The sequence below is a fragment of the Drosophila hydei genome, unplaced genomic scaffold, assembly GCF_003285905.1.
Source record: "Drosophila hydei strain 15085-1641.00,03,60 unplaced genomic scaffold, DhydRS2 tig00008128-arrow-arrow-pilon, whole genome shotgun sequence".
NCBI lineage: Eukaryota > Metazoa > Arthropoda > Insecta > Diptera > Drosophilidae > Drosophila > Drosophila hydei.
Window position 1 is genome coordinate 1,422,623 of NW_022045838.1, and position 13,696 is coordinate 1,436,318.

Below are 13,696 nucleotides of genomic sequence, written 5' to 3' on the forward strand. Positions count from 1 at the left end.
CCAAATGGCAGCCCAATTTGAGCCCACACACACACCTAGACTCCCACACACACACACACACACACATACGCATAGCATGCCAAAATTCAGAAATCCGAATGCAATCAGCATTCATTCAAGCGCCAAATGCTGTTGCAAATCACGTAGCATAATATTTTGTTATTTGCTCGCTGCTCGCATTGACAAGCCAAAGTCGGAAAAGCGCCCGGAAAATGCTGTGGTAAATGCAAAGCTAAATTCTCCCTATAATCAAATGTTTATGTGCTTGCGTGTGTGTGTGTGTGTCTGTTTTCTATTTATGTGTGTGAAAAACGATTCTCAAAGTCACGCGCTCAAACACACAGCATGAAAATAGACAATCGATGACAATGCTGAGAAATCAAAGGGAATAAAATTTGAACGGAAAGCCACAAAGCTTCGGGAAAGGTATCTCACTTGATATATACTCTATTTCGCTGGACTGCAAAACCGAAATTAGAAAAAGGCACAAAATCTTAAATATTTCATATACTAATCTATTATAATCTATCCGTTCCTAACTAGAGATAATAATTTTATCTTTAAAGAAAGTAACCTTCGACTTTACCTTAGAAATTTTTATGAAATTTTATCATGCTCACACTTTCTTTAAATAGTAGTTAATCATCTTTACCTCTTCTATTAGTAATATAATTTTTATATAATATAATATACTAAAATTTATTATATTTCTCTTAAATTTCCCCTTTTGTTATTCAAGTTTCCTCATATTCCAACTAAAGATTTTTTATTTCCCTGCTTCAATTATTATAATAATCTTATCTTACAAGTTCTTCTCCACTATAACATCCATACAAAGTGAACAATAGTTGTACAGTACTTCAATTTGCACATAGAGTATAACAATAAGACTTCAGTTCTCTTGTGCAGCTGGCGAGACAGCAACAGCAAAAGCTGTGCAGAGGGCAGCGAGTGCAAAGAGACGTGGAGACAAGACGAATCACATTTCTATTAAAATGCGAAAAGCCTTTTGCGGTTGTCGCTGTTTACACTCTGCGTTGGCTGTCCTCTCTCATGCCGCACTACTCCTATTCTCAGCTCTCTCCCTCCCACTTCCAGTTGCTAGTCAGAGCTCTTTCTTATCCGCCTCTGCAGCTGGCATGTGCCTTGTGTCTTGTTTATGCGCTGTCTGTTTGGCCGTCTGTCCGTTTGTCTCTCTGTTTATCGCTCGCTGCTGTTGGCAATGCACTTTGCATGCAAAAAACATAATAATCGACGAGAGCGCGAACGCGCGTGGGGAGAAGGAGGAGGGAGTCTGATCGACAAGGCGGCATAAGCCACCGAAAATAAACAATGCAAATGGAAAGAGACATAGATAAACAATAAATAAACGGCACAAGAAGCAATGGCAAACTGCAGCGCTGCAGCGTCAGAGTAAAAGAGAGAGAGCGAGGCAAAAGGTAGCAGCAGCAACAGAGACAGCAGAGCAGCGCAGCGAGCAGCAAGCAGCGTGTCATTGAACGGCAGCAGAAGCTGCTAGAAAGTGTGAGAGTGAGAGAGCGAGAGATAGCTAGAGCGGGATGGCTAACAAATATGCGAGACAGACTGGCGACGAAGACGACGTTGAAGAATTCGTTGTGCGGCTCGCAGCTAATTGTTAAATTGCTCTCAAACTAGGCAGAGGTTGGGCAGGGGAAGCAAGAACTAAAGAGAAGAAAAAGTGGAAGAAGAGTATAGAGAGACTAATTCAATTCTGAACGCGTTCCACTGCGGATTTACGCTTAAAATGTATTTGTTAGTAGTTTTGTTGCCAATAAAGCACAAGAAATATCGCCGCTAACAACGCGTATACCGAACAGACAACAGCAAATAGAGTAAAAGCCAAAGAATACACGCAAGCACACAAAACAAAGGCCAACAAAGCAATAAAAACAAGAGGAAAACGCTGAAAAACATTGAAAACTGAATTTTACGATTTACGGTTGAGGCACTGAATTTCACTTAAAACGCTTTTATTATGGCGTTGTAGACTCTGCCAGCAAATATAAAAAGCCAAACAGCAGATGTGTGTGTGTGTGACTTTCTGTTAACTGCTCGCATTCAGGGCACGTTCCAGGCAAACGTTGACGCTTCGCTTGCCAAATGGGCGCGAGGCAGAAGAAAACTTTGCTTTTTTCTCAACACACACACAAACACAGGTGTTGTGCGAGTGTGTGTGTGTGGCTGGCTCGTTCGACAACAGCTTAACAACTACAAAAACAACATTAACAATGGGCTATACAAGCCGTTTAAAAACAAATTATCAAACATGCTGCAGTAGCATCCACCTGTCATCCACAATGCCACACACTGATATAAGTATGTAAGAAGAAAAGGAAAGGAGTGAAAGATAGAGAGCGAGAGGGTAGTGCCTACAACAAATAAAGACAATCAGTTAAATGTTTATAGACAGTCAATGATAGTGACAGCAGGTGTTTAGGGTAGATGCCTAGTTAGGGCTGACATGCGCCATGGGATATGGAAGAAGAAGAAGAGGTAAATAGCCTGCTTGGTAAACAGTTGATAAGAGTTTTTGGCATAAACTGAGAAAAATGTGCAGCTGAATGAGAGATGTTCAACTATGAAAAGCTCAGAGATGCTCTAGAAAATGTAAATATGAAAAAATAAATATTTAACATGAAGTTTAACTAAAAAAGCACGTAAATACAGCTGTCTAAAATAGAAAAATATAAAATTAAATAAAAATACATTTTAATAAATTTGCAACCATCTCTGTGGAGCGAATTTGGAGAAACCTAAGATCAGTTACGTTTTCCGTATAAGAAGTTCTTGTTATGTGCTTGTCAAACCAGTTGTTAGACATATAACAAATAATTATGAAACAATTAAATGTAAAAATTAGGAAATATTTTACAAAAATGTGAAAAGAGCAAGGCAACAGTCAGAGACTGATTAGTCTTTATAAGAAAATTCGAAGATTCGAAATTGCTATGGTTAGACTAAGACAATTTGAAAGTTCTAGGCATGTTCTACATAAACTCTTACAGTGGATTTATGCTCTAAGAGTCATAAGCTTTAAAACAAGCTATAAGCTCTCGCATATCTTCTTTAAGTGAAGCATAAGCTTACTTTTATATATAGCATGATTCTCCATATCGAGTAATACTTAAGATACTTGAGTTATACGTAAGAACTCTTCGGATTTCATACCATTCATTACTTCAGAAATCTTTAGATTTTGTTTGCATTTAAATCTTATTCAATACTTTAAAAATATTTTGTTTTTGTTTTAGTTTACTTATGGAACCTCATTCAACAGAAATCTTTAGTTTATCTTTAGTTCACATAAAATAATCTCATTCAAATTTTAAAAAATTTTTAATTTCCATTAAGTTTATATATAAAATCTCATTCAACTAAATAGTATCTATAAATCTGTTGGTTGCTCTGCCCGCTGCACACTTTATCAAGGCTTTCCATCGTCACATCTACTTAACGCACGCCCAGACCCAACCAGTTCGCACACAATTTAGTTAAATTACTCAAATTTGCAATAAAAACATTTCTCGCACCTCAAATGATATGAAAAGAAAACAGAAAGAAACTCTTTTGCTTAACAATTTAATGATAGCTGACTGAAAAGCTAAGTATATATATATAGAAGCATATACAAGTACAAGGTTTTCGATTTGATTCAATGTGAAAGGTCGTGATTACTCATACGCCGCGTGTAGCGAATGAAGATTAAAGAGAAGATCTGCTTGAAAAAGAAACTCATATCAATGGACGCTCGTATTAAGCGGATTTTGATGAATGTGGCAGGCAGAGGTTGAGCGAGTGGCGGGGCAACACAGCTGCCTTTGCTCTATACGAATCAGAGAGCAAATACAATGAAGCCGACACATGATGCGCGATATGTAAGCATGTGTTGATAGTGGACAAGCTAAGCGAAGGCAGTCAATTGAATGGACTCAACTCTGGACACACACACACACACATACACACAGAGATATGCGGGCACTTTGTGTGCTAGCGAGGTAAAGATAGAAAGTAGGAAGTGTAGGAGGCCATTAGCTGCTTATCGCGCTTTGAGTAGCTACAGCAAATATGGAGAGGCAGTGGGAGGGCGAGAGAGGAGTAGGGCGAATGGGTGGCAGCAGCGACTCTGCTGGAGACTCAAGTGTAAAGTTATCAAGTGCTGCATGGGACAGACAGACGTCGCTGTCAAGGGTTAAACGTCGAGTGTTTGGCTATGGCTTGTGACATAAAATGTTATCAAAAAGGATTATGACAAGCGCACAGCGAGCAGAGGTAAACAGTGACAGAGCGAGAGCGAGAGCGAAAGAGGCGACAAGTGTATCAATGGCACAAAGAGGCAGCCACAATGATATCGCTGACAGCTCACAAAGAGAAAACACACACATATATTTGCACAAAGTAGCGAAAAAAAGTATAAAAAATGGAAAAGAATTCAATGATAACTGAGAAACTGTGCGCTGTGCTGGGCTCTGAGATAAGTGTCGGATGCTTGTCGTATTTCTGCTTAAATAAATTTAAAAGTTTTAAATGCCATCTCGCTCGGTCTGCAGCAATTATTTTGATAGTTTAATGGCATTTATTATCAGCTCGATGTCAATTATTATTATTATTTTCTTCTTTTTTATTTATAGTGGAAACCACAGCTCAACACTTTGATACTTCAGCTTCTGTTGCCTCGCACAAGAAACTATCAAGCAGCAGTAGAATCTGACTCTGGAATGTGCCGGCTTCATAAAGTTTAACAAATGAAATAACGAGCAAGAAAGAGGGAGTTTCAAAATGGCCGAATGGTGAATGCACTTGCCATGAGAGTAGAGCTGAGTTCAGGTAAAGATCTATATATATAAAGCTATATATATTCCAAGCCAACTATCAATCTGTAGTTAATCTATTATAAAGTGTCTATATCGATTATTATATTATATATATATATTAATCGATTATATATTAGATATTCTATCATATATATCGATTATATATTAAATATTCTATTATATATATTCATCGATTAATCTGTCTCTAACTCTATCATTATTTTTGAGTTTATCTTTTAATAGCTTCAATCTGATCCAATATAAATAATCCTCATCTACTTCCCTCGGCACATGCATTCTCTATGCCAAAGCCTATAATACCCAGCAGCAAGCGTATATGAAAGGCACAGTCAGAAGTCAAGAACAAGAACAAGAATAAGTACGAGCACCCGACGCCAGAGAGGCCAGACTCAAGTTCTGGTTCTGGTTCTGGTTGTGATTCTGATTCTCATTCTGTTGCCGTTTCTGTTTCAGATTCTGTTTCTGTTTTGCTTGGAATCGTGAGCGACACTTGATGCGTCCAGCAACTTGGACAGCAGAGGAGGCCGGGCCAGGGCGTGGCACACAGCTCAGTTAAATGCAATTTACTTAATGCCAGCACCGCTGTCGCCTCCTACCCCTGCTCTGTCTGCTTATTACTTCATAAGTTTTATTATTGCCAGCGAATGAAGCAGTTGAGCTTGTCGAGCTTGTACATAATTGGAAAGAAAACCCGTTGAAATTGAAGCAGCAGCAACAACAACAATAACTAATAGTAATTAACGATAGTTAAACACAGCACTGAGAACAACAACAACTAACAATGTTAGCAGCAACCGACTGCATAATACTCGCTCGTGTTGCAAGACGTAGAAAGCTATAGTTCAGTAGGCGAGATCAGCTGTGTTCGAACTGGTCAAAGCTCTATAAATTCTGCATTTTGTTGACCAACTTTTACTGCTCAGCCGCACTACTATTTTTATGAACAAGGCCGTATATTTATTTATCTATGTATCTATAACTGTTCAACAGTTGTTGCTGATATATCTATATCTAACTATGTCTATTGCTATCTATCTATCACTTTATCTAGCTATTTATTACTGCACAAAAGTTGATAAGGATATAGGCCTTTCGCTTGATCACACCTTCATATATATATCCTCTAAAGAAGCTTAACTATAAGAAGCTATTCAACTTGCTGGATGCTGGCTAAAAACCTTTATTTTTATCTAAATTCCTGAGGCAATTCCGACTCTTTGCTCTAGCTTTAAGAACGCCTTACCTACAACAGATGTGCCACGCCCACAAATGTCATATTCCCTGATTTTTTTATTTTTACTAAATTTAAAGTTTCTAGCTTCAATAGCGTCATCCAACAAATGCGAACCTAGCACAAAGCCAATATACTTCATTAACTTCAAAAGCTAGCATCAAAAGTTGCCACAACAACAGCCTTGACAAAGAGAGAGGTAGAGAATGGGCGAGTAAGCGAGGCAGCAACAAACAGTTGCCAAATGGCAGCTCGTCGCAACTTCTGTGTGACATTCTTAAGTTAGCTTTGCTTGTGCAGCAAGTTGCATCCGCAGCTGTTGCTGCAACTGTTCAATAATGCAATGAAAACATTTAAGTTGCAGCAACTGGGCGAGTTAACCGCCCTGCTTGCTGCTGCCTTACATCGCAAAGAGTTTCTCAATTGCAAAATTTATGAGCTGCATTCGCTGACAAAATCGTGTGGAAAATAACAATGCAATTTCCAAAAGCTTCTGCTAGAGTTGTCGCCCACAGGGTTGTCACTAGCAGCAGCAGCAATATTGCATTTCCAATTGCAATATTTCTTATATATTTATTTGTTCAAGTTTTGTGACTGACAAACGAGGCAGAGCCCAACTTGAGCTGCAAACTTCAAATGTTGGTTACCAGGCGCTTTGTCAAGCAGTTTGCCAGGCACAATGCAAAAAAAGCGTTTACAGCATGCGCGATTGAACAGGCAATATATATATATATATAAAGTTTGTTAGCTTAAAATTTTTTTTATATGTAATTTCAAGTTACTGCAATTTGGTTTACCAGCTAAGACTAACTACTAAAAAATACCTAATAGAAATGCTTATGAATGAGTAAGAAATCAAACTTATTAGCCTTTAAAATTAAGTTTTTATAGCTTCATTTTTTGTTAGCCTAGAAACTGGAATATCGTTTTCAAATGTGACCCTATTGCATATTAGGCAATCAATAGCTGTTGCCAAATATGGTCACACTCAATACTAATCTAAATGCTGCCCATTAGCTCAGACTCCCTCTTTCGCTCTTTCTCTATTCGTTTAACAGCTGTTTTTAGCTATTTCTGGCTTGGCTCACATAAAGCGGTTTTTTCTGAAGACAAAGCTAAAACTTGTTTCTGAAACGCGAATATCAAGAGTAGGCACTAAAACAACAACAACAACAACAACATTGACTTGTGGGCGTTGCGAGACAATTAGCCGCATGCCGCAACCCGAAACGAGTTTTGGTGAGTCAACAGCGACAGCAACTATTCGCTATACGGAATCACTGTGGCGCCCCAAACCAAGCATGACAGAAAAAAATGGAAGGCCAGCTAGCGCTTAGCCTGATCAACTAGTTGATACTCCTTAAACAAAGCGTAGAGCGTGCTTTGGCGAAATGGAAAATACTATTTGAAATTTTGAAATTGAAGAGACACTAAAGCTTTGCATAAATATGTAAATCATGCTTGAACTCTAAACTATTATATAGCATCTATATACAAAAATATAAACTAAATAGAGCACTAAATCTAAATCAATAACTAAAAACTATTCTATTTAAATTGTGCTGCAGAATTTACATAGAATCCATACGTATTGTAGAGCCAAATTTCAAATAAATATAAATATAAATTCAAATAAAAAATTAAATATTAAAACTCTTCAAAGTAAAACATATACTTTAAAGTCAACCAAACAATTGATTGAACTTCAATAAGGAAGAGTTAACAGAAAACAAAAAAGTAATAAATATAGAGGAAATCTTTATGCTAACTAACTAACTAATAGATAGATAATAAACTTGGCAATATTTAAGGATTTTAAGCTGAGTAAACTCTCAGCTCTATATAACTACTTTTAAGAGAATTATGTCAAAAGTTGGCAAAATTAAAAAAATATTTTTTAAACAAATTTAACTTAGTTTTTGGCTTTCTAACTTCACTTATATTCAGCAACAAGATGTTGTCTGCGCCTAAACGCACTAAGTTCAAGGTTCGAACTCTACTTAATTCATAAAAATGTTATAGTATATGCTTAAAATTCTTTTAAATTCCCAACAAATTGCCAAATGTAGCTTCTTTTTTTTAAAGGAACTATTCAAACTACCCATGTACAACTCTTTACCAATGTATATACTACATTAGCTTTGATAAATTTTTATTAAAGTTGTGTTTTAATGAAAAGCAAATCAAAGAGGAAATATTTATAAATTTTCTATTTCTATTTCTTATAAATCGTTTATCTATAGTTATATAACATTTATAAATATATTCCGTTCCCCTTTCAGTTTGTTTTGAGCACAACACGACTTTAATATACCTCACCTCTAGCTCACTGCAGCTACAGGGTAAACTCAAACAAGAACTATGGAATTTCAGCGAGGCAAATACAAAATATTCCACCAAAAAGTGCAGTTAACAGTTGAGTGAATGAGAGTGGGAGAGGGAGGAGTGGGGGCACTGCAATTGCATTGGCTAACAGACGTATTAGCGTGCATATTGTGGATTATACACCATTTATTTCATCTTTCGACTGTCTGTCTGTGCGCCTTGCCAGCTGTCAGTCAGAGTCAGTTTCAGCTGCTGCATTCAATTACCAAGGGGGTAGCCGCTGCCGCTGCCGCTGCTGCTCTGCTGTTTGACCATTAAATGCTTTGGCAAATGATTCAACATTCGCAGCAAACATTTGTTTTCCAATTGCTCGTGTTTTCACAGTTTTCCATGCGTTTGACGCACTGTTTGGCAGCTTTGACAGCTCCGTGCATAACTGCGGACGTAAGTTCTAATAATATTTCGGCTGTTGCCTCAATTTTGTGCTTTCGTTGCCTATTGGTGTTTGCACGTGCCGCAAATGTGTTTAAGGCAGCAACTTTTTGCAACTAGATTCAAATTTCCATAGAAATTTCGCAACTTTTGCTTTGGCCAAGCTAGCTTTATGGCTTGCTCGCTGAAGCTAATAAAGTTTACCCAAATTGCGCTTTGGCTTTAAATATTTTCTCATTTGCAATGGCTACAAATAAACTACTTACAATTTATGAAACTTGGCGAACGAAAAGTTAAAGTTGAAGCATATCTTAGATAAATAAAGCTTAATAAATTGTTTTCAAATATAAAGAATATGATCTATCTAGAAATAGCTCAGCTGAAGAGAAAGAATGCTCAAGCTGCAGCTTTAGGTTCAATCGAATACAACGTCTGTCTGTAGAACGTTTACGAAAGCGACACAAAGCAGAATTGAGCAAATATAAGGCTCTTCTGAGAGTAGACAAGAGGGAGGAGTAATAAGGAGTAATTTCAGAAGTATATGAGAAAGGCAGAGATGCAGCCAGCGAGTAGAGAACAGAGAGAGAAGGGCTTACTTCGACTGAGTCTTCTCTCTCTCTGATCTCTGAGGAAGAAAGAGCTCGATTGATTTCGCAATGAAGCTTCCGCTTAAGAAAGAAATGACTACAAAATCTGATAATGCAATACAAAGAAGCATCGAGAGAAGTACGCTCTTCAGACCTTAATTGATACAAAGAAAAAATGAGCCAACACTCGAACTCAAATTAAAACTTGAATGCCAGGAAATGCATTTTATAAAGCTGGAGAACATAAAGTACACTCGCTGCCTATATAAATATTGAATCACAATTCACACAAAGCACACACAGCTAAGAGGCTTGTTTTGCATATATCCAAGGTAATCTTTATGCATCTAATTTATAAGCTTATTCTTTGTTGCCACGCTCAAGCGCGCAGTTTCTCAGCGTTTGAGAATTATAGATATATATATATATATATGTTTATATATATATATATTGTGCATGATTCATGCGCGACATTTTCTCATTGCTCAATGCAACGCCCAACTTTATGTAGCCATTGTAAAAATTATATATATATATATATGTATATATATAAAATTTATACATAAGTCCATTGTATGGCGCGCTGCACCCACACGCAGACAACGCTCTGTTGGGCTTCTGTCAGCTTGGCTTTTTTTCGTGCTTTTCGTGCTGCCCATTTATGGTTAGCTTTTGTTGTTGATTTATTGTAGTTTAGCTTTTGTTTGTTTAGAGTTGGTTGGATTAATAAATATTTTGTTGTTTGGGGTTGGACAAAGTTTAAAGTGCCCTTAGATGTAATTTATCGATTGCATTTATCGATAACTTCTACTCACTTAATCTGCCAAAGCTGTGCGATAGCCTCTTCTTGAGCTTCTGCAGGGCGCCGCCTTTTTTCTCCCGCATTGTGACGCCTGTAAAGGAAAATGTGAAAAATTGTGGAAAAACTTTAGTATTTTGCCCATTGATTGATATTCTTAAAGTTGTGGATAGAGAGATGGCTTTGTTTTTATTACGCAATGCCCTCGCGCTTACAATTATAAAACAAAACACGCAGCGCAGCGAACAACAACACGAAAGTTGACATTACAAATTAACATAAATCAGTGGAGCGTGGTGTGCCATAATAATAAATAGATAAGTAGGGAGCGACTGGAGGGACTGGAGACACGCACATTTCCAAATGAAAAGCCAATTTACAATGTAAAATTCAAATGAAAAACTACTTCAAAATAGAAATGCATTTTGTTGACGGCTCTATAGACTCCAATAGGGTGGGGCGTGGGGCGCCTGCTGTTTGTATTTATAGTCAAGCAACTCACACACTCTCTTTACATATATATCTCTCTCTCTATATATATATTTGTGTGCATTCGTAATTGAGTTATATAATTTGGTTGTTGTTTGACCATTGTAACATTTAACCAACTTATTTCAGCGTCCAGTGAGCCATGCAAATTGTGTAAAACTTTTTTTATTTTAACCACATCTGTTTAAAGGGCGCAATTGTTGTTGCTGCTGTTGCTGTTGTCTCAGCTGTTTGCTATTGTTTATTATGGCTGGCGCTATTTAGCTGGCTCGTTGATTGGCATAATGATTCGGTTAGCACAGTTAAACTAACTGTATTATAGATTCATTCATTTGCATGTGCACAATCGACTGGTTATCCAATCAACATGTCAAGTGCTTTTGCCAAAGTCAATTTATAAATTATATATTTTGATATTTGTTTTATTTATGCACAATTATTAACAACTTTTCCGCTTAAATGTGAGCCGAAATTATAGCAAATTCAATTTAAATTTAAATATATACATGTGTATATAAGTCTATGCCATAAGCAGTCTTAGTTTATGATTTGGCTTTGCTTAACTTCTTCCATTTTCTCCATTTTTAAACTTTACTTTTTTCAGCATTACTCGAGAACTTTAAAAGATAAAAATATAAATTTTGGCACGTAGCTTTACATAAACATGCCATACATAAAAAACATTTCAACTCTCTAATTACTATTGCCTTACATGCTTTAAGCTAAGATGCGCGATATGTGTAAGAAAATTTTATTTAAATTTAATTTAAATTTGAATGTAGAATTAATTGAGCTTTTAGTAAGTAAAAAAATTGTTCTGCTTGATTAAGTTTCTGTAGTTTCTACAGAGTTATATTTGTTTAATATTAAGAACCAGAGAATCATGAAACCTTTCGAATGTATCTTAAAGTTAAGTTCGAATGCAAACAACTTTTAATGTTAGATTCAACAACAATTTTAAGCAATTCGAGTCAAGATTGAAGTTTCTAAATACTGGAGAGTGTTCGAGAAGAAATTTGTATACATTCTTTCAAAAAATTTGTGAGAAAAATATATTTGAAAAAAAAAAAAATTATAGGAAGCTATTATAAAATATAATAAATAGAGAAAAAACATAAAGAAAATAGTCTGAATGATGGCAAATGAATCATTCTTATAGAAGTTATGAGAAATCTTAGTATAAAAGCAAATTTTAGCATCTAGTTACTACTTACTTATCCCTAACTACACTATCTACCCACTTATTACTACTTACTACTAAGGCAACCTATGTAAGCCTGAGTTAAAGATCTGACCGTATAGTAGAAGCTGAAATAAAGCTAGAATTAGCTTTTAAATAGCCACTCCTTTGCTTGTACCGGGCATCTTCTAGTCAGGCACTGCCTACAAGCGCACATTTAATACTATTGTTGCACCAGTCATTAGAATTTGAAGTCATGAAATATATTTCAACCTTGTTTTCATATAAGTTTCTATTATAAACATTCAATCGATGCACTTCTCCACATTATGCACACTTCAGTTGGCCCGCTCGGCCAATGGCAACTGGTTTGTACAGTTGGCATTGCTTCATTTGCATGCCGGACAAGTTTTGTCCAGGAAATTGGCACTCGAAAAGTCATTTATCAAAACTCTTCCACTTGAAACATGAGCACCAAAACTTTGGCATTGATGTGAATGATGCCACATAATGCTGCATGCCACGCCGATGGACGATGGACAGCCACCTTGACGGCCCGCCCAATGCCAGCGACAGCAACAATTAAACATAAAAATATACACTTTGTGTAGAATATTTTTACAGTACTAAATCATTGGCTAAGTGACTCTTCAGTGTCGCTCGCCATAACGATAGCCCACTGTTATTGTAGTGTCCATTATTATTATTATTATTATTATTGTTGTTGTTGTCAAAAGCAATTTGGCTTAACAACAATGCAGACAAGTCGAGCGCAAGCAATTTATGCCATCAATTCATAGATAGACTCGATGGATATACATACATGACCATATATGTATGCACGTCTCACGTCTCTCTCATGTCTGTATGCATATCGAGCACTTCAACTCAATTAAAGGCACACTCTCATAGCTATAAGCTCATAGATTGCTAGCGCTGTTGTTGTTGTTGTTGTTCGAAATCATTCAAAATCATAAGCCAAACCACAGCAACTACTGCAAATGAGGGTATTATCCAAGTTGAGCCTGCTCGACTGGAGCATATGCTGCAGCCAGGTGTGTTTAATTCCTTTTGTATATATTTATTTACAAATATTTCAGTTCAGTTCGATTGCTGAAAATCGCATAGAGAGGCGATAGATTGTGTGAATGTGAATAGGAGTTATACAGATATTGAGACTATAAGTGTAAGTGGGCACAAGAACATGAAAAGAGAGAAAGAAAGAAGTAGAAATATGGGAGAGAAAAAAAGCAGAAATAGAAACTATGAAAAAGTAAGCGTAAAAGCTTAAGTAAACTATGATACAAATAAGATAGAAGAGAAGTGAGACTAAGAGAGAGAGAGGATGAAAGAGGCACACAAAGAGACAGAGTGAAAGAGGGAGAAAGAGAGCAAACGATAGAGATAAAGAGAGAGCAAATAATAGAAACAAAAAGAGAGAGCGAACTATGATGATTGACATAGAGAGAGGGAACAAGCGCGATAGAGTTCAGAACAAAGAGAGCTCGAATGAGAGAGATAGAGACGGAAAATGACAAAGCGAACTATAGAGCTAAAGTAAGAGCCAACAATAGAGTTATAGAGAAAGATACAAGACGAATCTATGAAATCATAATATGAAATAGTAGAAGAGGAGAGAGAGGGAGAGGCCAATAGAGCAAAAAAAAAACAGAACTTCATTTAGATATGGTAGCTATATTCAAAGCTGTAAACAACTAAATGTCAATAGATCAAAAACGAACTTGATACCCTCCTCTCAGATGTTCGCCTATTAAAGACCCTCACAAGACTTGCAGCATA

The 13,696-nt window shown here is 36.6% G+C and overlaps 1 protein-coding gene across 4 annotated transcripts in view; it reads right to left on the minus strand.

Moving 5' to 3' along the window:
• Positions 1 to 13,696, minus strand: part of LOC111601607 (cyclin-dependent kinase 14) — a 125,007-nt gene that overhangs the window by 60,691 nt on the left and 50,620 nt on the right. For all 4 annotated transcript variants that reach the window (XM_023318273.2, XM_023318272.2, XM_023318274.2 and 1 more), the window contains one exon: positions 10,244 to 10,321. In XM_023318273.2, coding sequence (XP_023174041.2) covers positions 10,244 to 10,321 — 78 coding nt within the window. The remainder of the gene's footprint in view (positions 1 to 10,243; positions 10,322 to 13,696) is intronic.